At 39.8% G+C, this 27,812-nt stretch overlaps 1 protein-coding gene across 1 annotated transcript in view; it reads left to right on the top strand.

Moving 5' to 3' along the window:
- LOC102524496 (14-3-3 protein epsilon-like) overlaps positions 1 to 27,565 on the top strand; it is a 145,300-nt gene extending 117,735 nt beyond the window's left edge. Inside the window, 1 exon segment of the mRNA XM_032473810.1 lies at positions 25,790 to 27,565. Within this exon segment, the coding sequence (XP_032329701.1) occupies positions 25,790 to 26,651 (862 nt within the window). The 3' untranslated portion in view covers positions 26,652 to 27,565.
- Positions 27,566 to 27,812: the final 247 nt, after the last annotated feature.

Raw genomic sequence — 27,812 nt, 5'->3', positions numbered from 1 at the left:
ATGTGGATCCTCTTCCTTCCTTGACAAGGACGTGTTTTCATCTTCTTTTTATAATAAGCTTCAGCCTGTTTCACTGTTATTTAGTAAAATCATGTTTATCTTTTTCTCCACTTCATAAAAGTGGCCTGGTGTTTGCTTTAAGTAATGAATTCAATTCCAGTGTTGGCTCTTAAAAATGATTAACGAAAGGAGCCTAAGAGACATTTGAGGGAGAGGTGCTTTCTCCCCTGAAGCCTGAAAGTGACCATCCTTGTGTCATAAAACATGTTCAAAGACTCGGATCTGATGTGATGTTGAGACTTGCGAGAATATTTGTAACTATATTATTCTTTATTATTATAAATTTATCCATGGATAATACGAACAAAGACTGGAAATCACTGCTGTGTTCTTAATCTCCAAAGTGCTCTGTAATTCTGATAAGTTGTCAGACTTAACAATCTGATGCTCTCTTAATGTCATGTTTGACATTTCTATGTTTCTATACAGGATGAAACTTGTAAGATTGTTTTGTCAAACCAGTAGATGATTACTAGCATTTTTTTTCTTCTTTCATCTGCATGATAAAAAGAGTGAATGCCCATGACTCTACTAGGTCTCTTGTTTAATGAAGAGATTGATCATCTTGTCCATTTATATTAACCAGCATGATAGCTGGGCTTCACTAATTTTGTATTCTATGTTCTGCCTTCCTGTTGCCTGGAATAGAAGCTCCCAGACCTGGGCACTGTATCAGTTGGGGAATTTGGTAGGCTGTCATGTTTAAAGAACTGCACCAGGGTTTATTCCTCCTGATCAGGTGTACTGTTATCTGTTCTCAGAGTTGGGGCAGGGGCGCTGGGGGAGGGAGGAAACCTATTTCCTGATTGTGCCTCTAATTCAGGCTGTGCCAAGCCTTCATAATGTCAGAAACTGTTAGCCCTGAAGGAGTATTCTGCTGTCTACGCTTATCCACCAGCCACATCCCAAGCTTTCTCCTAACCAAAAGGAAAGGGCAAAATACAAGGTTTCTTCCAGTCCAAGGTGAGACACTATTCGTGAGTACAACAGCAGAGAACAGTTTCACCTGGGATCTTCCATGTGCCATCTGTGTCTCCAGTAGTTTTTAATTTATCTTCTTTCATTCCAATTTTTCAAGAATTTTTTTTACTTTAGAGATAGTTTTTCCCTATTATACCCCAATATCTCTCCTACTTTGTTCCCAGCAAGAGAAAAATAAACAAATGTGATTGGCATTACGTGTGGCTTTCATTGATTCATCACGTATCTGTGATGAGGAACAGGACTTTAATTCTACAGCAACTTTCTGTGTCTTTCCTTCTGGGTGGCTGTCACACAACCATCACCATTAGTTCTGCCCAGTTCCAAAACAGAGTATTTAGTTATGGATTAGAATTTTATCTCAACACCTTCCTCTTGCTTTTTTCCCCATCTCTTACTCTTGCATCTGCAAAATCTGCTTGAGGATTCCCACAACTTCCGTCTCTGAATAACACTTTTCAAGTAACAGACAGAAATGTTTTGCCCCACTTCACTAATTGTGTGTGTTGCTTCTATATCTTATTAATTTATTAAGATTTTAATGGGAGGGAGAGAGGGAGATTCTGTGGTCCTGCTGTTTTTCTCTGGAATTAATGAATGAATGAATGTATAATTTTATTTTAATAAACTCTGTATATGTTAGGGTTTGCCAAAGAGACAGAACCAATGGGATAAAAAAGGAGATTTATTATGAGAAATTGGCTCACACAGTTACGGAAGCTATGAAGTCTCATAATCTGACATCTTCCTATCCAGTCAAGTTGACACATAAAATTTACTATCAAAAGGTTTAAAAGAAAATATGAATGAAAAAAAAAGAGTTCAAGGGGAAGGATATAGCTCAGTGGTAGAGTGCATCCTTAGCACGCATGAGGTCCCGGGTTCAATCTCCAGTACCTTTGTTAAAAATAAAGAAGTAAGCCTAATTGCTCCACCTACTTCAAAAAAACAAAGAGTTCAGAACTTTTTCTGGAGGGCAATTTGGCAGTATCTATCAAAAAAGTTTTGACCTAATAATTTTACCATAGGAATTTTTCCCAAAGATAGACCCTCCCAGGTATACAGTGGCATTGAAATAGGATGCCTTGCTACAGGATTGTTTGTAATTGTGAAAGATTATTAAAAATATATAATTATTCCTGAAAAGGAATCTTTGCAAATAATTCATGGCATTAATGTATACAACTGAATAAGCAGCAGTGAAAAAGAAAATGAGAAAGCTCTTTGTGGATTGACGTGAAAGATTTCTAAGATCTATTGTTAAGTGAAAAAAACAAATTGCATAACAGTGTACGGACTATGCTATCATTTCTGAGAAAAGAAGAAGGGAGTGAAATGCGTGCGTTTGTTTTTATACGCACAGGTTAGCTCCGGGCAGACTTGGAAAGATACGTAAGAAATGTGCATTAGCTGTGTCTAGGTGGGAGAACCCCCTGCCTGGATGCCTTGAGTATGTGCTTTTTCTCTTTTGACTTTTGAACCATATTACCTACTCAAGGTATTACCTACTCAAAATCGGAAAGAAGGAAGGAAAGAAATACACCAAAACCTAAAGTAATTATCTTTTGGTGATTAGAATCTGAGCAACCTTTATTCTCTTTTTATGTTCCTCAGTATTTTCCTAACTTTCTACATGGTATGGGCTCCCAAAGAAAACAAAAAAGCAAAAAACAAAAAAGAAGAGACAGAAGCAAATTGGGAGGTGTTGAATATGAGTGTTACCTTGATGATGGTGACGGTGTTGCGAGTGTTTGCCTAAGTTCAAACTCATCAAATCGTTCACGTTAAATATCTGCAGTTCTTTGTATACAAATTGTATCTCAAGAAAACTATTTTTTTAAACCTAGAATGTTGTCTATATGTTCTCTTCTCCCAGCTGAACAATCCAAACTGTTCTAATATTTTACTTTACTCTCTCTAAAGGGAGGCAGTAGAATTATGTATATATAAAAGACAATTATGTGTGAAGTTATATGTGAAAGACAATACAAAAGAATCACTTCTTTTGTGTCCTTGTTTGCCTCAGATTCCCCACTTCATTTTGACCAGGTTCTAGACCTAGGAATCTAAACTTATTCACAATTTTTTTTTTTTTTTTTGCATCTTGAGTCACATGATATTACATTAGGTTATCATTTAAAATTTTTCAGCTTTAAACTTTTGTGAATTTATCCCCTAAGAACTGGGCCATTGTAACTGGTTAATGTATTTTAATTTTTTTAAATGGGTAAAAATCTCTTCAGGTAATGAAGTATCACCATAAAAAGTCATTGTTCTATGTAATTTAAATTACTTATTTATATAGTACTACATTTGGGATGTGAATTCTTTGAACCCTGGTTTCTGAGGTGACAGTTTGGCCAAATGGCTAGTTCTGCCTTCTAGAAGGTGGCCATGGACAGGCTATTCCAAGCAGACACCTGTGGAAACTTCCAGGCCCTGATGAGTGGAGGGTATGTACAATGCCGAGTACTGGCGGAGAATTTCAAGGCTCAGAAACCCACCATGGTTTCATCGGTTTCAGAATCATTGCCATCCATGGTTGTGTGACTTGCTTTTGCTTACTTGGAATGCTGATGTGGCTGCCGGTAAAAAGTGAGCCAGCACACAGGCCTGTTGTCCTCCCACCAGGCTTGCTTAGCCCCCCAGACCTCTAACGTGTCTCCACAAAAAACAAGGGAGGCACTGGTCACTGCGTCCATCCATTGGGATGCATTTCTCAAGAATAATTATACCTCATTTGTTACTGGGGCAAACCTAAATAAAAGCTGCTGTGAACTAGGAAAAGTCATAATTGTCACCCATTTCATTCTAGAACCAGACTCTGTGGTCTGGTCCAATCCGTTCTTTCATTTAGAAACGAGAAACCACACACTTTGTGTGAAGTTAGATCATGATGCGAATCCTAAAAGCACACGGATCTGAGTAGAATTCTGACCCCATCACTTACTGTTTTGGTGATCTAGAAGAATTGCTTAATTTTTCTGAACCTTAATGTTCTTGTTTATAAAATTGGGACAATAATGCTTACCTCATAATATGATTGTGAAATTAAATAAATTTGTGTAAAGTGGGAGGCCTGTAAGTACTCAGTATTTCATTAGTTACTTTCTCAACTTGTGGTTAAATTATAGAGCATGATGTAATCTTAGAATTTATATATATTATATAAATTCTACAAATGAATATATATATTTGTGAATGTATATGTATTAATTGAAACTATTTCCCATAATTGAACCTAAACAGTGGTAAAGTTTAGATAACTGCTACCAGTTCTTCCACTTTATATTTAGTTCTGTCTCTGTTTTTCACAAATCATTATTTTAGGATCTTTAACTTTGTTTTTAAAAGCTAATAATAGAGAGAATGAATTCATAAAGTACATTTCTTATTTCCCAGTATAAGATTACCTTGGCAACAAATTTTAAAACTATGAGTTCTGAGTTTTATTTATTTTCACATTTTCCAAAAATACTTTTCTATTGTATGTGAAACAAACAAAAAAATCCACCCAAAATTATCTCTTCCTGAAATCAGGTAAATAACATAATCCTCTGACTGCTGTAGAAAAACAGACTAAAATATTAATAGGACAGTTCTTCAAGTCTGGGTCTTCAGAAGCTGACTGAGTCAGGTTCCCTGGGAAACAGACTCTGAGATGGAGATTTGGGTGAGTCCCATGGGGCTCCACACCCATGGGGAAGGTGGAGGAAATAGGATTGCATGAGGGAGGAGCTGAAATGTGGTGCAGTCCTTTGGGAGCTCTGGAGCTGGGCAAGCCCTTCAGAGTGGTCCCAGAGGCAGGGTCAGGATGGCTCCACAGTGTCCAGTCCTCAGCTGTGAGCTGTTCTGGGAGGGAGGGTACAGTGGCTTTTTTTTTGGCTGAGGGCAGTTCCCAGGGAGGATTTAGCTGAGAGCTAGGGAGTGGGAGGTGCCATGGGGGTGCCTAAGCCACTCTCCACAGCATTCACTACATGATTAAATCAAAATATATTCAGACTTTCTTCAACTCATATTTTAGATGTGTATTGCAAACTAACGATTCCTGTGTAGTTAACAGCAACAACCAAATTCAGGGCAGAGTACCTTTCAAAATCATCTAGAAGAAAAAAAAAAGTGAAAATAGAATAAAGTCCTCATTTGCCTGGAAACACCCTTACAATGAGCAACATAATTGTTTAACATGCCAATTTATTTAAAAACAGCAATAACCACAACACAGAAGACTATTCCCAAATATACAAGATACTCTTACTAACCTGTTAGTCTTATCAGTGAATCTCCTGAATATTCAATATTCAGGTTATATTACTCCCCACCTCCTAATGCCCCAGAAGAGAAGCACAGATTTGATACATGTGGTCCTGCGACAATTCACACAGAATCCCTGACAGTCAAAAGGCGTGAGACTTTCAGTGACTGCTGGGCTATTCCAGGATCCAAGAGAGAGGATTCTGGGCTAAGCCATACTGGGGGAATTTGTTACTTCCTTGAATCCACATTGAGAAAGAAAAGCAATAGGTGAGGGTGGGGAGACAGTTGAGGAAGATGAGATGAGAATGGGTGTCAATTAGTAAAGGTAGAGGGAATAATAGAAACAGAAAAAACACCATTTTACAAACATTATAGTAATAATTTATTTAGTCCAAAAACAAAAAACAAAAACAACCATTAGTGGATGCTAAAATTATTGATAGTTTGATGGGAACAGGATTTTTTACAGTTTTGAAGTATCTCCACAGAGATTATTAATTACAAAGAGAAAAGTGGCAGCTGCAGTGAAGAAATCTGGTGGTCACCACCTTAAGTGAACTTTCTTGTTTGTTTTTGTTTTCAATTATGTTGATTAAAAGATATTGAATACAGTTCCCTGTGCTATACAGTAGGACCTTGTTGTTTATCTCTTTTATATTTAGTAGTTTGTATCTGCTAATCCCAAACTCCTATATTACCCCTCCCCAAACATATCAAAACTTCTAATATACTTTCTGGATTTGGGGGTTTGCTCACTCATATACATCTGGCACCTGTGCTGGGAAGACTCAAACAGCAGAGATCTGGAATTTCTAGGGTTTCTCCAAAGCCTCGTCTCTACATGTTTTCTCCTGTCCTGATGCAGCAGCTTCAGAAAGCTGGATTTCCTACATGGGAACTCAGGGCTCTGTATTGTGTCCTGAGAGAAAGAGACAGGCAGAAATTGTACTGCTTTTTATAACCTAGCTTCAGAAGTCACACAGCATTGCTTTTACCATATCCTGTTAGTTGAGACAGCCACAAAGGCCCACGTTGGTTCCAAGGGTGGAGACATAGACTTTTGATGGAAAGGTGGCAAGGTCCTGGAAGAGCACGTGGAACCAGAAATATTGTTGTCACTTTTAAGTCAATACAGTCTGTTGCGATGAACATAATCCTTTACATTATACTTCATTTTTTTTCTTCTGTTTTGTCGCATTGGCTAGAAGCTTCTGTTCATCCTTGAAAGAGAGGTGTAAGGACAGGCATCAGGTATCTTTCTCTTTTCATGACTTTAGTGAGAATGTTCTATAGATTCCCCCATTAAATACCTCATTAAGTTTGATATGTGCTTGAGTTTCCTGCAGTTTTCATCAATACCTCTACCAAGTTCATCCTGAGCCCAGGCTTCCCTCCCCGCGCAATGAGTACTTCCAGCCCGCATGCCGGCCCCAAGCAGACCATGGGGAGCCAGGGATACTGCCTTAGGCTCATCTCTACAGCCACCTCCCTCCCTATCTCTGAGTCTTCAGTCTTCTGCCTGCTGGGTCTTGCTGACTGTCCCTGCTCTGCCAAGCAAAGTAGCCACTAGCTTCAGTTTTTCTCAAGCTCCCCGAATTAGGGTGACCATATAATTTATTATTAAGTTCAGGATGCCTCTGAAAGTAAATAGGAGAGCTATTAATAATTATGCTGGGATAACAAACATGAATCAGGACCGTCTTGGGCAAACTGAGACATATGGTTACCCTACCCATACCAATCTAGATATTTTAATCGCGTCTCCCCCAACTAGGATGCTTTTCTAGAAACCATGAAATAAATACCCTAGAATCTCTGACCTGCTTCCACCACTTCCTTCTGTCAAGCTACCACAGCCAGAAAGGGTAGGCTTTCCTTCCTCATTTTCTATCTTGGTAAGACTTTCTTGCCCAGGTAATTTGTAATAATTGGTCCTATTATATGGTAATAGATAATAAATGAATTTTGAAAATGCTTTTCTTCTGGAAAAAACCCTGGGATTTAAGCTTCTTTGTCTGTCTCTGTCTCTGTCTGTGTGTGTGTGTGTGTGTGTGTCTGTCTGTCTCTCTTGATTCCAAAGTGTGGTCATCCCTGGGGCATGAAGCTGGCCAATGGCCTCTTTGCTCAGTATCTGTCCACTCCACCTTCCCTGGATGATTAAATGGCTTATGGTTCAGACTTGGAGATGGAATGTCACTTAAAGTGATCTGATATTTTTAAACATTCCCATTATAATCACCGTGTAGAAAAGGAAGCAGGGAAATGAGACAAGCACTGCATCTATCTTCAAGATGAACCATGAAACTCTTGGCAAATCAGAAGAGTGAAGAAAAAGTAACACACTACTGGATTTGGTTGCAGTAGGGAGCTTGGGGGTAGCCAGAGTTTTCTAGGGCAGCTCTCAATTCAAGGCACTGGAACTTTAGGACATTCAGGAGTTTCTAGTAGGGGACAGACAGCATGAGCATAAAAAGAACAGAGGCCGAGGAAGAGTACGGTGCCTCTGCTCAGGTGCTTTGCATCGTCCCTTTGGACTTCCCTTACAAAGCACAGATTCAAAGCTTATGGTACTAAGCATCTCAAGATGGAGACAACAGAGCATGAACCTAGTGTGGGGTCCCATATGACCACAGAGGTCATAGATTCATAAAGCTGTCCTTGAAGGGCTATTTCAGAGGCTCTCAGGGGCTAGGCTGTGGAAACCATGGAAGATACTCTCAAAGGTTTAGAAAATACTTCCATTTTCTCAGAGTGTGGATCTAGGGGAAATGAATCATCAATACAATTGGTAAATTCAATTCAGCTAAAAGGTGATTTCCTAGCATCTTAATCTAGCAAAGGAGTATTGACAACCCAGGGAGTCTCTCTGACACGTGTGCTGAGAAGCAGGGCTGCAGGGAGAACCCCCTCAATTTGGCTACATATTTTGGGATGAGAGAAGGAAAAATACAGAGAACTGTGACAAAGACTAATCCCCTCCCAATATTTATTTGCCCCTTTTCCCCTACAGAAGTAGAATGGCTGAATTTTAAGCAGGCAAATGACCACTGGAAGAAAGGCTATATTCCACCCCTTCCTGCCATTGACTAATGGGATTAATTTTATGATGAGAAGTGAGTGAAAGTGTTTTCTACAGTTTATAGAAAGTGTCCTTAAATAGAGTCTTCCTACCTTGTCCTCCCTTCTGTTGGACCACAGACAAGGACAATAATATACGTTAGGACTCATAAGCAACCAAGTAGAGGAATCCTGGTTATTTGGACAACTTCACAGAGCATTGTCCCGAACCACCTACCTCGAGACTCTTAGGTAATAAAGAAATTAATTTCTTTCTTGTTAAATTGCTGTTTATTTATATGCAGCCAAACATATGTTCTAATCAATACAAGAAAAATATTCAAAAAGCTCTCATTTTTTCAGAATTTTTTAGAACAGGAAAAGTTTAATAAATAAACTTGTATTTCTTTAAACTCTAAAAGATTCATAAGTCATAAAATAATTTGCTCAACAAATTTGAAACTACTCTGTGCCGTGCACTGTTCTAGAAGACACAGACGATGCAACTGTGAACACGACACACAAAGTCCGCTTTCATGAGCTTACGTTCTAGTGGCGAGAGGCATCCAATCAACAAATAAACATGAAACATGGCAGGCGGTTGTAGTGTGACCACCAAGTAGGATAAGAGAGTTAAGGAGTGTCAGGGAATGCTTTCCTAACAAGATGATATTTAACCACAGACCTGAAAGAAGTAGTCAAATGGAAAACACTTGGTTATCTGGGGAAAGAACATTCCAGAAAGAAATATGAACAGATATTAAGTGGGAAGTAGGAGCAAGATTGATGTGTTTGAAGAGCAGTAAGGCATTCCAGTTGGAGAGTCAGGGAGATCTGAGAGCTTATGTTTAAGGACCTAGGCTTTTCCTCTGACTGGAATGAGCAACAGGAATGAAGTCATCCCAGTTACATTTTTAAAGCATCCTTGTGGAAAATAGAGGGGTTGGGATGGGAGCAGGAAGACCAAGTGAAAGTTGGTGGTGGCATGGATCAGGGTGATAGTTACAGAGAAGTGGTCAGAGTCTGGGTAGATGCTGTGGGCAGAGCAGCTATGATTTGTTGATGAATTGACTGGGTCGGGTGAGAGAATAAGGACTCGGGACTACTCAGATTTGACCTGGTAGATACTGCCTTGATAAAAATCCTGCTGTAAATTCCAGTGTAGGAGCGGAGATTTGGGGAAAGGGAAGGCTTTGTGGCACTTCTCAAGACGATTATTATAGTGGTAACTAGGTTCACTATGACCTCGCATGTGCTAAACATCCGTGCATGATTTCGTTTTCTGTTCACAACAATTCTATGGAGCATCTGTTACCATCTTCATTTTACAGATGAGGACAGGTTTTAAGCGGGTTGCATAACTTGCCCAGGGTCACACAACTAGTGAGTGGCAGAGTCAATATTCAAACCCACCTCTGCCTGACTCCAAACGTGGGTTCCAAACCACTCTGTTACACAGACTTCAATATTTCTAGTCTTCCAGCAGTTTAGAGTGGGGCTGCCAGACTGATCGTCACAGGCCAAATCTGGCCCACTCATGAGCTAAGACATTTTCTTAGGAGAAAAAAAAAATGAAAAGAAAAACATTTCATGACTGTTGAAAATTAAATGAAATTCAAATTTCAGCATCCATAAATCAAGTTTTGTTGGAACACAGTCATGCTCATTCAGTTACCTAGTGCTGATGGCTACTCTCAGGCTACAGAGGCAGGGATGAAGATTTGCAACAGAGACCATTTGGCCCGCAAAGCCTAAAATATTTAGACTCTGGCCCCTTACAGAAGAAGTTTGCCAACTCCTGGTTTAGAGAGTGAACTCTATCCTAACATTTATGCCACACTTTGGAAAACATCTCTATTATAGTTCATTTCTCTGGTGCCAGAGAAAGTACCCCTCTGTGGAAGAGGGTTTGTTCAGCCAGTTAATAGATTAATTACTCATGTAGTTTTGTTCCACGTTGAAGATGCAATTCACAGTGGAAGAGAACCTGGAGTCAGAACAATGGCAATAAACTTGACAGCTCCCTCTCTCTCTTTCTCGCTCCCCTCTCTTTCTCAAATAAGGGTTAAATAACTTATATAACTTAAATAACCTATACATTTCAAGACATTGAGAATTCCTGTTATTTTGAAATTATTAAGGAATTTACCTTTAGGAGCTCTTTTTGAAAATTTTCAGTTTCCAAATTGCTAGCTTTAAAGCGACATCACACACTGAGATATAGACCCAATCAAGTTTACTTCTACTGAATACCAAGGGTGCATAATCATGATAACACTGATCAAGGGACAGCATTCTGTATACAAGCAGTCACTTCATTTCCACCAGAAAAGAATTATGTGAGGTCTATAAATATGGCTCTCCCAGCAGAAAGCTTTGTAATGATCTAATGTGGAGGGAAATAATACAGAAAATGAGATAAGAGCTACATATGAAAGGAGCGTGTTCAGTCTCTGTGCCAAGAACAGAAAGGCTCTCTCGGTCACAGTTTTTATCTGTGAATCTAGAAGCAGCATGTTTGTGTACTGCTATCATTGCTGCTGGCTTTCTCTTCCAATAAAAATCTATCTTATCTGTATTGAGCTGAAACAGCTTGTTTTCATCCATCCCCTCGTTGGCTCAGAGAGAGTTGAGAAATCCCATCCTTGGAGTAGACTTGAAAAGAGACCCACCTGAATTGCATTTGTATGTGAGTGGTAATGCTACCCAGATTCCTCAGAGAACAAGATTCTCTCCTTTTTGGTTCTGCCCAGTTGCCTCTTGTCCTGCTCAACTATGATATCTTACATATAAACTTTTCTGTACTGTATATATTATGCATATCTGCTACTTCTGGTAACAGATATTTCCTTTGGGACCAAACTTTTGTTTAAAAATAATAGAACCAGTCTCCATGGGAGCAGGGATTGCATACTGTCTGATTCCATTTATACAGCATTCTCTTTTTTTGACAGCTTTATTGAAAATAATTCACATGTCATACAATTCACCCATTTAAAGTGTACAATTCAGTGGTTTCTAGAATATGCAGAGTTACATAGCCACCACCACATTTTACTCTTAGAACATTTCCATTACCCCGAAAAACAAACCCTGCATCTTTTAACCATCACCAGCCATTCTCCCCCATTCCACCCAGCCCTAGCCAACCACTAATCCACTTTCTGTCTCTACAGATTTGTCTATTCTGGACACTTCCTATAATTTGAATCATCCAGAATGTGGTCCTTTGTGGTTGGCATGTTCTCAAGGTTCATCCATGTTGCGGTGTCAATACTTTATTTCTTGTTATTGCTGAATAATGTTTCATTGTATGGTATATCCTATGACACTTTTGAAATGACAAAATTATACATGTGAAGAGCAGATTAGTGGTTGCCAGATGTTAAGAGTGGTGGTTGTGGGGGCAGTGGTGGTTGTGTGGCTATAAAAGGAGAGCATGAGGGATCCTTATAATAGAATTGTTAGGCATCATGGTTGTGGTGGTGGTCACACAAATCCACACGTGAGGTAAAACTGCATCAGACTGAATACACACACACACACACACACACACACAAATGAGTACATATAAATGGTAAAATCTGAGTAAGGTCAGTGGATTGTAGCAGTATCAATTTCCTGGGTAGGGTATTGTGCTCTGGTTATGCAAGATGTTATCTTTGGGAGAAATTGGGTGAAAGGTATACAGAATCTTTGTATTATTCCCTACCACTCTATATGACTGCACAGTGTTCTCAAAATATAATTTTTTAAATAATAATTAAAAAAAGAAACATGGCTTTCAGGAATGGCAGAGTAAGGACCTCTGAAAATTCATTCCTCTATGAAAGAAAAAGAACACTAGCAAAAATGGTCAAAATCAACTTTTTCAGAACTCGAGAAATTAACCAAAGGTTTATAATAATTTGAAGAGTGTTTATTCAAGAAAAAACACTGAATTGTGGTAAGAACAGTGATATTTGTGGCACTTTAACCTACCCTGCTCTCCTCCTCCTCTCCCCAGCTCCGGGGAAGACTTGAAAACAAACCTGCAATCATGGTGAAAACCAATAGTGCAGCAGCCACGGGAAGGGATAGAATGTTGGCGCTCCCCCAAAGCCCCATTGCCAAATAGCTGTCATTATGTGACCTCTCTGGCAGCTCCCTGGAAAATCCCACTCACAAGGCTTGTCTTTATTTGACCTGACTCAGAACTCACCCATTATGAGCAGCATTTTCCACCACAGTGTAGAAAATAATCAGTGGCAATTGTTTAATATCACTGCTGCCTGAGGTGGTAATAACAGTTGCAACAAAGAACAAATTCACCAAAAAACTTAAAAGGAGAAAGTGGAACATGAGGTGTCAATAACAAGCTTTGAAAAGCTCTGATATATTTCTGAGAATCTAGAAAGCTACACATATGTAGGGCAGTGTGCATGCCCAGGAAAGACCAGAGCAGGCCCTAAATTCTCACCTCTGATTAACCATGAGGCTCTGTGAAAGCAGGGGGTGAAGGCAAAGGCAGAGTTGTAAACAGACTACCTGAGCATTGAAGGCATGTCCCAACATGCATGCAAGGGCTGGCAGACTTATTCTTCCAAGGAATTTAAGGAACTATGTATACAATTGTTAACCACCCAGTAAGAAAGCCAAATAGAGACCTCAGTGTCCACACATGAGAAAGAATACAGACTTTACAGAATTAATTCAGGAAACCCACCAAACACAATTAGCAGCAGCAAAACAAACAACAACAAACCCCTGGGGAGGGAAGGGAAATCTGTTATCCAGGTTTGTTACATTATATGATTTTAAATTTCCCATTCTCAACCAAAAATTAGGAGATGTGCAAAGAAATGAGAAAGTATGGCCCATACATGGGGAAAAAAGTAGTCAATAGAAATTGGCCCCAAGGAAGCTCAGATGCTGGACTAACTAGACAAAGCCTTTATTTAAATCATCTATTTTTAAATATACTCAAAGAGCTAAAGGAAATTATGTCTAAAAACACTACAGGAAAGTGTGAGAATGATGGCTCACTACATAAAGAATATCAACAAAGAAATAGAAATTATTAAAAGGAATAAAAATTCTGAGGTTGAAAAAGTACAGTAGCTGAAATGAAAATTCACTTCAGGGGCTCAACAGAAGATTTAGGTGAACAGAAGAATCTGTGAGCTTGAGGACAAATCAATTCATTTGATCTAATTTAGGGAAAAGAAATAAAAAAGAATGAAAAAAGTGAAGAGAAACTCAAAGACCTGTGAGACACCATTAAGTATATCTGGAAGAAAAAAAAAAAAAAACAACTCTCAACCAAGAATTCTTTATGCAGCAACAATGACCATCAAAAATGAAAGAGAAATTAAGATATTCTCAAATACGTAAAAATTGAGAAAATGTTCACAGCAGCACTGTTTATAATACCTACAAATAGAAATAACCCAAATGTCCATCAACCAATGAATGGATAAACAGAAAGTGGTATATTCATATGATGGGGTATTCCTCAGCCATCAAAAAGCATGAAGTCTTGATATGCTACAACATGGATGAATTTTGAAAATATTCTAAGCAAAAGAGCCAGTCACAAAAGACTGCATATTGTATGATACAGTTTAGATGAAATTTTTAGAATAGGCGGATCTGTGGAGATCAAAAGTAGATTAGTGGTTGCTTAAGGCTGCAGGGTTGGGGAAAGTAGGGCATGATAGGTAAACGATAGAGGAATTTTTTTCAGGGGGTGATGAAAATGTTTTAAAATTGTGATGATGGTTGCACAACTCTGAATATACTAAATATTATTGAATTGTATTCTTTACATGGGTGAATTGTATGCTATATGAATTACATTTCAATAAAGCTGTTACTGAAAAATGGGGGGAGAGGAAAAACAATCAAACTCTTAGAAGAAGACATAGGCATAAATCTTTATGACCTTGGATTAGGCAGTGGTTTCTTAGATAGGACACCAAAAGCACATTAACAAAAGAAAAAAATAGATATATTGTACTTCACCGTAACTAAAAACTTTTGTGCTTCAAAGGGCACTATTAAGAAAATGAAAAGACAACACACAGAATGAAGAAAATATTTGTAAATCATATATATGAGATAAGGAAACTTACATAAAGGGTCCAGAATGATGAAAGAACTTTTACAACTCAATAACAAAAAGACAACTAACTGTATTAGAAATGGACACAGGATTTGAATAGACATTTCTCTAAAGAAGATATGCAAATAGCCACTAAGCACATGAAAAAGGGCTCAACATCATCAGTCATAGGGGAAATGTATGAAAACCACGAAGAGCTGTCACTTCACACCCACTAGGATGGCTATAATTTTAAGCCACAGAAAATAATTGGTGTTGGTGGGGATACAGAAAAATTAAAACCCTCATATAAGGTAGAGTGATGCAACCACTTTGGAAAAAACGTTTGTCAGTTTCTCAAAATTTTAAACATAGAATTATTAAATGACTCAGACATTTCACTGCTAGTTATGTTTTGGCTTTAAAATGTACCATGAATCACATTTTGACCAGTCAGATGTTAGGGAGATAGGGGGGTTTGCTGGTTTGATAGACCTTAAGGTCCAGAGGTCACGGCGGAAGAGTTTGGAATGACAGAAAGAGATGGGAAAGTAAGTCAATGAGTAGAAGTACAGCTCATTTTACAAAGTTTTTGATCTTACAATTTGAGAGCTTTCAGGGGACAAAATCTAAATGTTCAATCAGCGTTCCCAGGAAGATGTCTGAAGAAACAGTAGTTGGCATTTGGAACAGGGGCCGTCTCATGAAGGTAGGAGCAGGTCTTTCTGATAGGCAGCTCCTTTCCCAGGAGAACATCATATCCTTGGTTGACTGTATATTCAAGTCTATTAGAATAAAAAGCTGGGATGTGTTGGGGAAGCCCTTTACTCTCCTCTTCATATTTCAAAGAAGGGAGAAGACGCTCACTCAGTAGGAAAGAAAAATATGAGAGGAAGCTTCCAGGTTTTTTCTGCCCCCTCATTCACTTCTTCCAAAGCTGAGGAGTAATTTATGTTTGAAGGGAAAGAAGATGAGTGGTCCAGCCTCTTCTGGGCTTCCTTTTTTTTTTTTGATGCAGCATGATACTATGAGACTGACTGTTTATTCAACTTTCCCTAAACTTTCCGGGGCTGGCATAAGCTGGTGGAGAAAGGAATCTATTTGGGATCCTGGTAACGGTCATAACTCAGATCATCATCTTGAAGAGGAATAAAGCAGATGTTTTTATTTCAATCTATCTGATTCCAGCATCTATTTCCGTATGGTGAGGGCAGGTCTTCCTGGCAGGCAGCTGATGCCCTGGGGCACCGCCTTACTCCCCTGGCAGTCACACTGGAGCAGGAAACTGGGACTGCCACTTATCCTACAAGACTGGTAGGGTTGTGGCACATCGTTTAAATATAAACACTGGATTGAATTAACTGGCCTTCCATTTATTCCATATACCTTTGTTGGGTACATGCTGTGTACTCATTGCTTTGTACAAAGTGTTACAGGTGTGAAGGTGAACATGACAGACGTAGGATATTGGCCCTTATAGACTTTCGCCTGGAATGTGGAGTTCCTGCCCCCTGGGGACAGCATTTCACCTCTAGAATGGAGACTGGTTTTCCCTCTCAAGCCTCATGTACTCAGACCTAAATGAGGGAGAGTCCTCTGAGCTCCCCAAATGCCATCTCTGGGCCTTCTCTCTCCTCACCTCCTTCAAACTTCATGTCGTCAAACGTCTTGCTGTCCTGATCACTCCAGCTCAGTCACTGATGACTTTAATACCTGGCTCACTCTCTTCTCTTCCACCTCTACTCCTGTTTTTGCTTTTTGATGACCTCACAGTCTCATGGATAATCCATCTAAGACAGGGTGTATCTCTAATTTACTGTGTGCTTTCTGTGAATCTCTCCCCTCTTTTGCTGTTTAGCACCCTGAAGACTCTTTTTCTTTCCCGCAGCATGCAGGGAAGAAACAGACTGCAGATGTGAGACAGAGAGATCCAGACATGAGCTTGCTGAGTATGTCAGGGCTCCAGGGAAAAGAAAGAGCAGGTATAAGGACGGTGCACAAGGAAGAGGAAAGCCTTGGAAGAACAGAGTTTTTGAAATGGGATGGGAAAGAAAGACCCTTAACTGAGAGAACCAGGAAGTGGAGTGGACAGGACTTGGTGCCAAGCTATCCTTAAGTGGGAAGGAAGCTGTTCTGGGGCTTGTTTTGCACCCTTGATCAGAAGATAGGGAACTTGATCATCTTGTGTGGGGACAGAGCCACCGAGGGGAAAAAAAAATCACACCTCCTGACCAAGGTGGGGCCAAAGAGGATCAGACTGGACTTTCCCAAACCCTGCATAGCAGTGGCACATCCCTGCTGCCACAAGTTTGTGCCGTGGCCTCTTAGTTCCTTGACCTCTCACCTCCAGTGATCACCTCTTCTGCCCTTTTTTCTGAAGAAGCACGTTCAATTTCTTTATTTGTGGCCCCACTGTTTTATATATACACTTACGGACTGTCCAAAACAGTAATTTTATCACTCCTGGAAATTTTAAATAATCTAAGCAGCTCCTGAAGATCAAGTTTTCAAATTCCTCACCAAGGACATCCTTAGGCCATCTTTGTGATCCCAGATAGTTAAGTATTCTGCTAGCAGCAGTCTGCTTCAAGCATCCATTTTCACCTGCAAAGTTGGTGATATTAGATTGCCGCCAAGTTCTGAACCCTGAGGCGGTTGTAAAGATCTAAACCTTAAATGGCACGTGACTTCTGCGTTGACCCGACGTCACACTGACGCGGTAGGCATAGGTGCAGTTATAAGGCGAGGCCTTCCCTTTCACATGCAAGAAATCCTCACTCCTATTAAAAAATCCCTAGCATATAGTCGATGATCAATAAATGTCCTCAACCCCATCGCCCGATCTGCCGGCGTGGGAACGCAGGCCGGGGCCGCCTGAGGTCCCACGAACAACGTGGCGCGGGGCCAGACCAGTCCGCTGCCGTCCACGTCGGGGGCCAGGCGGCCGTGAGGCCCGCGCCACCCGTCGTCCCGGAACCCGCAGCGCAGCGCAGCACAACCCGACCGAGCGCGGAGGCTGGAAAGCCTTCTGCCCATTTTGATGCCCACTTGTCATTAGTTATGTCCAAATCCAATCCGAACCCTCACATTCTCTCACTACCAGTCACTACACACAGTTTGCAGACCCCGTGACCCTCCTTGTCGTCTCTTTCTGCTGTCTGGTTAAAACCAATAGCTAGCCTGATTTGTGCCTGTCCCTGTCCCTGAGCAGCTGAGTGGTGCTGGAAAAAAAAGCACAGCTCTGCTGAACAGTCTCACTGCAAATCTAGGACCAGACGTCGCAAAAGGGTCCTCAGTACTGTCCAGGGTCCTATCCTGGACAGTATTTGCTTCCCCAACTCCAAAATGGCTATTTTATACCTTCTTTCCCATCAAATTCCCTGCCCCACTTCACTTCCTCATACAAGAATGTCATCACCTTTCCTGCCAGCATCCAACCATGCTGTAATCTGCCCTATGAAAAAATGCCTCATATGACCCCATAATACCTTTCATGTTCCCCTCTCCTTTCTCTGCTCATCTTCAAAGCAAAACCTTTTGAAGGCAGCGACTATAGTTACTACTGTTCCCACAGCCTCTCCTTGACACACTCCATGCAGTTTCCATCCACCCCGCTCTGTCCAGATGGCTCTTGTCAAGGTCTCCCAACCCCAGCATCGTGTCTCTGTCTCCATCTCACTCCCCCAGCACTAGACCCAGAGGACCACTGCCGCTTCCCTCCGGCCCTCAGCTTCCAGGGCTCACCCTGTCATTCACCTTGTTTGCTGTTCCTTCGCAATCTTTGTTGACTTGTCATTCCTTCCCTTCCTTTTAACAGGTGTCCTCTTTAAAAATGTACTATCTGAACAAACAACATTAGAACTTTTATTTTCATTTTTTTCTCTGAAAAAAAAGGGAGGAAGAAATTAAGCTTTACCAATATGTAATAACCATTTTTATACTGGTGCCCTCACTTGACTGGCATATCAGACAATTAAATACGCTACACAGGGCATGCAGGGGGAAGAGTGGGTGTTCCGTAATCAGAGAGGTGACCATATGTTGTAGTTTATTTGTGCACAGTGCAAATTGGGAGTTCCCTCTGGGTATATGTCCAGGAGTGGGATTGCTGGATCATAGGGTAAGTCTATATTTAGTTTTTTAAGGAATTTCCATAATGGCTGCACCAAACTACATTCCAACAGGGTAGCAAGGTTCCCTTTTCTCCGCACCCTCTCCAGCATTTACTGTTTGAGGACTTTTTAATCATGGTCATTCCTGGCATGAGGTGATACCTCATTGTAGTTTAGATTTGCATTTCTCTGATAATTAGTGATATTAAGCATTTTTTCACATGCCTGTTGGCCATGTACGTCTTCATTGGAGAATTGCTTGTTTAGGTCTTCTGCCCATTTTTGGATTGGGTTGGTTTTTTGTTACTGAGTTGTATGAGCTATTTATATATTCTGGAAATTAAGCCTTTGTCAGTCTCATCATTTGCAAATATCTTTTTCCCATTCTGTTGGTTGCTTTTTTTGTTTTGGTTTTAGTTTCCTTTGCTGTGCAAAATCTAACAGGTTTTTGTCATTTTTTTGTTCTTGTGGATTCTTAGGTTTGCCCTTATCTTTGATTTTTCATCTCTCTGGCTCTCTCATTCTTCTACATGCAAATAGCCACCAGTTCATTTCAGTTTGTTTTGATTTCACAATGTTTCTAATCTTTGACACTTTCCGTAGTCTCCTTATAATCCAGTGTGATGGAATGAACACTTGGGTATAGCTGGGGAAGATGAAAAAGTTCTGATGATGGATAGTGATGATGGCAGTACAATAATATGAATATACTTAACATTTGTATCCACAATGTGCAGGGCAATGTGTGAAGAAGTAGCTTTCTAAAATAATCCTTTTCTCTCTGTCTCTCTCTCCCATTCAAACTTCTAGGAGCTTCATCTAACAGTAGAGGCTCCAGCCTTCTCTCCTGTCATCTCAGAGGCAACACTGAGGCTACAGGGTCTGGAAGACCTAAGGTGGAAGCCAGTATGTAGCTTATTAGCTGTGTGACTGTAGGCATGAAATGTGACCCTCTCTGGATGCTGATGCTGACAGTAAAAATATCTCCCTTTTAGGGTTGTTGGGAGGTATCTTAACCCATTTGGGCTGCTATAACCAAGTACTTCAGGCTGGTTTATAAACAACAGAAATGTATTGCTCACAGTTCTGGAGTCTGGCAAGTCCAAGGTCAAGGCACCAGCGTGGTCACATTCTGCTGAGGACACTCCTCCTGGCTCATAGCTGGCACCTTCCTTGCATCTTCACATGGTAGAAGAGACTAGAGCTCTTTTTTATAAGAGCACTTGCCCGTTCGTAAGGACTCCACCTTCACAATTTACTACCTCCCCGAAGAACCCATCTTCTAACACTATCACATTAGGCACTTTAATTCCAACATGTGAATTTGTAGAGGTGAGGTGGTGGGGGAGCGGGGTCCCAGCCATTCAGACCATAGCAGGAGGCTTAAACAGGATGATGAATATAAAGCACTTAGTAAAACACCCCCTTTCTCCTCCTGTCTTTCTCCAAAGACTCAGATGGAATTGATTTCCTGAATCCTCTTGTCTATATGATTCCTTGGACACTTACTACCTACTGCCTTGTACTGTTTGTTATCTTTTTGTGTGTATCAATGTTATCCTCCCCACAAAATGATACATTCTCCAGAAGCTGAGAGCTTGGCTTCTTTCTTTTCCCCTTCTCTTGTGCTTGTGGAATGTTGCAATACAATGCCTTATAGATGGTAAACGCTTAGTCAGTATTTGATTTTTAATTGTTTGACATAATGAAATCTTTCATGGCCTGGCTTCCAAAGTCTTGAGAATTGATGTTTTGTTTGTTTCATGTAGCTTTTCTTTGATTCTAAAACTGCTGACAACATTTTAAAATAGCTAACAAGAAAGTGATGAAGATTTCACTACTTCCTGGAAGAAGAGTGTATTTCAATCTATGTCTCCATCAAAAGTAGGAAAAACAAAGAGAGACCAGGGTTGCCTGAAAACATACCAAGTTAAATTTGAAGAAATAATTTTTGCTAGTATAAGTATGTTCCATGAGATATATGTTGTTTCTCTGACATTCAAATTTAATTAGGTGTCTTGTATTTTTATTTGCTAAATATGACAACTCTACTGCGAAGCCTTTAAATTTCCCCCAATTGTGAACAAGCACAATTCTCTGTTGAAATAAGAATATTCCCATGTGTTTAAAAGAAAGTGTTTTTTTGTTTTGTTTTGTTTTGGTTTGGTTTTTTGTCAAAAGAATGCAGCTTGAGACATCATTATGAAACAAGCTTTAACCAAAGCTCTGACCTTATGTGGAAAAGATACCTGATGAAAAAGCTAATGAAAGGTAACATTAGCTGAAATATCAACACACGTTGCTTTTGAATATAAATGAAAACAGTGATGTTTCTGTGAAATGCAATCCTGTACTAAAATGAAAGAATTGGTTGGGCTTCAGAATGTTTTATAGTGAGGGTAGAAAATGATCATATTTGCATATCTGTCTTCCTGAAAATACTGTTGTTCTGCATGTTGAAGACATGACTTAGAACTTACAGGAGAAATCTTGAGAAAAATTAGAATTATCTGTGGCTTGTCCTATTGCCCACTTAGGAGACCATAAGTATAAATCATACCTCTCAGCTGTATTTATTCAAGATGTCAATGAGAATTTTTATGTGACTTAACAACTTTTGAACCTAGTCTTCATTTTGGCACCACATTAGAATCTGTTTTTAGAAGTCATGAATAGTTTAGTACACACTGATTAAAATGACTAAGAGTATCTACAGTGTCCCTACGTAGTCAGTGTTATTTCAGATTGTTACCCAACCAAATAACACAACCAATGATTTGCATCAAAACAGCAACACATCCTCCACCATGACCATTTGGTTCTACAAGGTGAAGGGTGGAACTTGTCATGCAAGTCGCAGCTTCCCTTGGCAGCTGGCTACTCTCCTATGGCTTGAACTTGGGCAGTTCTCCAGGTTACTTGATTATTTTGTCTTAGGAATGTGATCCAGAGTACAGTAAGTTATTACCCTCAGAGAGGGAAAGGAGTCTCTCTGTTTAAATCCAACAATACTTTTTGAAAGTCTAATTTTTCAATTTGACAATATTTGTTGAAAGTTTAATATGAGCTAGGCACTATTTAGAGGAATGAGCAAGAGAGACAAAGCCCCACTCTCCTGTTATATATATTTAACTGAATCACTATGCTGTACACTAGATATTAACACAATATTGTAAACTGAATATACTTAAATTTTTAAAAGATGTGTCAATTTAGGAATCTGGGTAAACATTTTGTGAGAAACTGAAAGTCTGATTTTAATTTCAATGTATATAGGTGCTTAGTTTGAATGGATGTCATAGGTAAGAAAGAGTCCTCATAAAGAGACATAGATCTAAATGCAAGAAGCATATGCTTGGCTCTGATACTAAGTCATAAACTCTTTTGCATTTCCATTCAGCAGTTGTACAAAGGTTTTTGTTAAAATTTAACTTAGTAATTTTCTATTCTCCCTGATGTCAAATAATTGTTCTGAGAAAGGAACTGAAAATGAATGGTTTTTATATTTTTAACAAATGGATTTTAAACTCACTGAAAAGCTACATTTGGAAGATTTGAAACAAGTTTTTATGAGTCCAGATAGGAGACTTTTTATTAGTTACACATATCATTTTTGGCAAAAGAAAAAAATCTTATTCATATAATGAAGGAAGTATTTTCCAAACACCCATTTCCCTGCTTTCTCTATAGCATGAGCTTCTTCCTCAGTCATTGTTAAAATGTTGTCTTTACCTTTAAGAGATTCTATGAGGTTTAAAGTTTTTTTGATTTTTTTTTAAGAGAAGATTGTAGGCTGTGTGCTACTGCCAACCTTTCGCCATTACAAAAGGAGATCAGAAAATTTGGCCTAAAGCAAGGTGCTTTTAGCGGGTACCTGTGGGAGGCTGGTTGGAGCCCTGTGGCTCTGGTCACTTGGCCAAGCTTAGTTTACACATGAGGTGGAGAGGATTTGGAAAGATGCACCAAGGCATCTAACATAGGCTACTGGGATGCAAAGCTTAGCCTTCCAGCAGTTAGTAGCTGGGCAAAGGCTTAAGGACCTGCTCTGCAAGAAAGAAGGAGCTGAGTCTGTCCATTCACAGCAAAACAAATAAGTAAAAAAATAGAAAAAATAAAAATAAAGAAGCAAATTGATAAGAGGAAAGGAAACCCACTTTATCTCTGCTTTTCTTTTCATCACTAATATAAAAGGGGGGGGGGTGGATCCTAGAATGTTCTTTAGTGTGTGACTCTTAATAAACCCTTACTGCTAACATTTGGCAACTTCTTTTCCTCCTTAAGTTTGCTGTCAATATTCATTTTCATGTGATTTAATCTGGACAAAAATGTTCTTTAGGTGAACACATGGTGGTATCCAGCCCAATTCTGCACTGGCTGGAGACAGCCCTGGTGCTGGAGATGCTGGCCAGGCTCCCGTGAGCAGTAGAGGGAAAGGAAAGTGACAGATCTTAGTGGATCACGGTGGTGTTCATTCTGCTTCAGGCCTCATTTGAAATGGTGACATCTTTATCATTGATTCAGAGAACTGTGGTCCCAGCAGGTCCTTAGGAGCAGGAAGAGGGCAAACAAAATACGCCAAGAGGAATGAAATGTGGTTGTTTGCCTCTACCGCAGATACCTTGGTTTAAAAACTTTCAGTTTTGCTTCTGTTACCAGAATTTTTACCAACTTAACAAGTCAGAAATAGTCAAACACCCTGAAACTTCAGAAGACGGGACTTGCACATGTTAGACCAAATTTTTCACATCTTACCAATAGTTTACTATTCTGATCATTTTGCTTTTCGTCTATTTGTCATTCATGACTCTAGTACTTCACCAGTAAGTTTAGTGATATCAGGGTCTCAAAAGAGAGAACTGGTGAATTGATGTGCTTATCCATTATTTATATCATTTCACAGTTACAAAATTAACAAATGGCAAAGCATTAATTGAGTTGATGGACCTGATTTTAGAAGGAGGCAAAGATCTGAGTATGTGAGTTAATCACATTAAGTTAACAAAAGAGCAGAGCTGAAGTACGTGCTTAGGAAACCATTTTTCCAAAAATACCACAAGCTAAAAGCCAATTTAAAGACTGGCATACACATAACACCCAGCTGAGCCAAACACTTTAATATTTCTGCAACAAATATCCACAGGAAGAGGACAAGGAAAACTGTAAGTAACCTCTTGTCCCCTCAGGTCAGTCTTTTCTGTCACATGAGTTATAGAGGACTTTGCAATTTCAGAGCTGTTTGGATTTTGGAAATGCAGATAAGGCATGTGAATATGTCATGTTGACCCAGTGATGACCGAGGAGGCCCTGTGTAAAGCCCTTTCCTAGGTTGGTCTTGTCTAGTCCTCACAGTGATTCTATGTGCAAGGTCCTCTGATCACCCTCAGGTTATAGGTGAGGAGCCCAGGCTGAAGGAGTAAAGTGACTTATCCACTGTCACCCAGCTAAGAAGTGGCAGAGCTGGGACCCAACCCAGGGCTTTCTGACTTAAATTCATGTTCCTCATCTCCTTAATCCCATATTCAGACTCATGCATGTTGACTCACATTGACAAAATTCACATGAGACTGATGTCTAAATCTTGAGTGCCAGTATGTTCAATCAGGATAAGTGGGTACAACCCCGTGTGGAAGTTGGGCCATCTTGGTGGCAAGGAACAAAGGCACGTTCAAATTACCTCATGGAAAAGGGGATTTGTTTCAACATTACAGATGGCTGAGGATGGGAGCCATCAGGAGCCTAGGCAGATCCAATAGCTGTCTTGTCTTTCTCTGACCCACTGATTTTGCTTGTCTTGTAACTTTGGCTGGTTGATGCGAAGCCACATTGTAGCTTGCTGACCATGCCATGAGTTGAGTGCCTTGGTTCAGATGCCACTAGTGAGCAGCCAGGGTAGGGTGGGGGCACAGAGCTGATGCCTCAGGCACTGAGGGTGGTGGTTGGCAATTTCCATTAGAAGGGTGTGCAAGCAAGCATTCTGAGGCTTGGCTGGTCCACTGAGGGCTAGATGGGGAGTTAGGTGGTTTGCATACTTAAAGGAATGAGGCTGAGATTGCCAAGTTAAATGGGTTTTAGCTCATCTGAATATTTAATGTGAAGGCTGTGGTTTCGTAGGGCATTTTCCCTCTTGGGGCAGAGTCAGCCAGTCCTTCTCTGTTTCCCAAGTACTTTGTATCAGCTCCCTCTGATTATACCTACTGTGGTAGAGTGAATAATGGTCTCCAAACATGTTCCCAGCTTTATTCCCAGAATTTATGGATATGTTCCTTTACATGGCAAAAGAGACTTTGCAGGTGTAATTAAATGAAGGATCATGAGATAGGAAGATTATCCCACCCCTAGGTGGCCCAATGTCATCACAATGTTTCTTTTAAGAGGCACAGAAAGAGTCAGAGTCAGAAGAGATGGAGTGGTATTCTTTGAAAACAGAGGAAGGGGCCACAAGCCAAGGAATACAGGCAGCCACTGGAAGCTGACAAAAAGCAAGGAAATAGATTCTCCCCTCAGAGCCTTCTGCAGAAACCAGTCCTTTACGTGACACTTTGACTTTAGCCAAATTAAATTAATTTGACTTCTGACATGCAGAACTGTAAGAGAATAAATATGTGATGTTTTAAGCCAATAAATAAATAAATAACGACCAGCATAGACAAAGGCTAAATTAGTATTTCAAAAGTTCAAATTCTATTTTTCCAACTCTTGTGCATAGGAAAGGGAAAAGGGAGGTGGAAATTTTCTTTTAAGCATCTAAAAATGATAGTAAATAAAGGGGCACCTGGTTAATGGTAACTTGTACAATTTTCTCTCTTATAAACACAATTCTTAAATTTAAAGGTTTAGGTTAGGATTTGTATGTCTTAATTTGAAGCTATCAAAATTCTAACAACAAAAACTATGTTCACACAGGTAATTCTTTTAGAATGTTAAAAATAACCTTTTCCTGTAAAACTGTTCTTTGCCCCCTGGTGGTGAAATTATTATTATTTAATTTTTTTTAAGTTAAGACTTTTATTATGGAGTCTTGGCACTAAAAATTCTTCTATGGTGAGCAAAAATAAGAGAAGATTATATATTGAGGCAGGGAGACATAAAGGTAAGGCCATAGGTATAGTGAAAGAATTTAAATTTCTCCTATCTTACCATTTGGAACTAAATTTTCCTTAATCTGTCTCTATCTGTTTCCATGTTGATTGCTAATTCAGTATTATTTTAAAACACCACCTCCTTTCAATAAATTTGATAGTAAAGAGACGGAGATGCCATCCGCTTCCATCCGTCGTGCAGACCCTGCCAGAGCCGCTGCCGCTATGGATGATCAGGAGGATCTGGTGTACCAGGCAAAGCTGGCCGAGCAGGCTGAGTGATATGACAAACAGGTGGAATCAATGAAGAAAGTAGCAGGGACGGATGTGGAGTTGACAGTTGAAGAAAGAAACCTTCTATCTGTTGCATATAAAAATGTGATTGGAGCTAGAAGAGCTTTCTGGAGAATCAGCAGCATTGAACAGAAAGAAGAAAACAAGGGAGGAGAAGACAAACTAAAACTAATTCGGGAATATCGGCAAATGGTTGAGGCTGAGCTAAAGTTAATCTGTTGTGACAGTCTGGATGTACTGGACAAACACCTCATTCCAGCAGCTAACACTGGTGAGTCCAAGGTTTTCTATTATAAAATGAAAGGGGACTACCACAGGTATCTGGCTGAATTTGCCATGGGAAACGACAGGAAGGAGGCTGCAGAGAACAGCCTAGTGGCTTATAAAGCTGCTAGTGATATTGCTATGACAGAACTTCCACCAACACATCCCATTCGCTTAGGTCTTGCTCTCAATTTTTCTGTATTCTACTACGAAATTCTTAATTCCCCTGACTGTGCCTGCAGTTTGGCAAAAGCAGCTTTTGATGATGCAGTTGCAGAACTGGACATGCTGAGTGAAGAAAGCTGTAAGGACTCTACACTTATCATGCAGTTGTTACGTGATAACCTGACACTATGGACTTCAGACATGCAGGGTGATGGTGAAGAGCAGAATAAAGAAGCGCTGCAGGATGTGGAAGATGAAAATCAGGGAGACATAAAAGCTAACAAGAGAAACCATCTCTGACCACCCTACACCTTCCCATCCCACCCCTCTTGGAAATTCCCGCATTGTCACTGAGAACCACCAAATCTGACTTTTACATTTGGTCTCAGAATTTAGGTTCTTGCCCTGTTGGTTTTTTGTTTGTTTGTTTGTTTGTTTGTTTGTAAGTTTTCAAAAGTTCTTAAAGGCAAGAATGAATTTCTGTGGATTTTACTGGTCCCAGCTTTTAGGTTCTTTAAGACACTAACAGGACTGCATAGAGGCTTTTTCAGCATTTCTGTATTGTCTCCTGCCAAATGTGGCAAGATCACCATTAGAAATGGATTACATTTGAAACCATTAGACTTCTAGGTGATACAAGCATCTAAGAGAAACATTAATCACACTATAGAGGCATATGTGGTATCATTTTCCCATTTCTAATTGTTTAAATTGAATTTTATACCAATGTTTAAAATTAATCGGGTGTTAGCTTGAGGTGGTTAAAAAAGGTTGTTTGAGGAGTTTGTTATAATGACTTTGCTGTAAAAAGTGTTTCAAACTCTGCTGAAATGTTGCTGAAAAGTGTGGTGCTGGTAACAGTTCAACAATCCATGGCTGCTCATTCTTGCCTACTTTTACTGTCCCTCTGAAGCAGGTTAGCATTGAAGGTGGAATGGAAAAGCCTGCATGCGTGTTCAATTCTTTGTTTCTTCCTCTTCCCTCTCCCCCCAGGCCCATCCTCCCCTCCTTTGCTCACTCAACCTCTTTTGTTCAGTATGTGTAACTTGAAGCTAATTTGTACTACTTGGTATCTGACTGGAGCCACAGATACAGAATCTGTATTGTTCTTACTGAAACACAGCATGGTTTAACATTAAACTTAAATAAAACAAACCTAAATTAAAAATGCCAAATATTATTGTGCCTCCATCCTTTATCCTTCTAAAATAAAATCTCTAGTCTAAACACACACACACACACACACACACACACACACAAATTTGATAGTAAGCATTTATGAGTCACTGAATTTTTACGCATAAACGAATGCCTTATCTGTGTGGCCTATTGACTGAGGTGAACAGCAACTTTGTACTATTTTCCTTTGTGTTTCAATTTGGCATCACAAACAAATGCCAAACTGAAATGCCAAAGCCAAAGCCACGCTGTGCAGCCTGGAAGAATAGATGATGAAGAGGT

This window comes from Camelus ferus, chromosome 35 (genome assembly GCF_009834535.1).
Source record: "Camelus ferus isolate YT-003-E chromosome 35, BCGSAC_Cfer_1.0, whole genome shotgun sequence".
Lineage (NCBI taxonomy): Eukaryota > Metazoa > Chordata > Mammalia > Artiodactyla > Camelidae > Camelus > Camelus ferus.
This window is presented reverse-complemented; position numbering and strand designations above follow the sequence as displayed.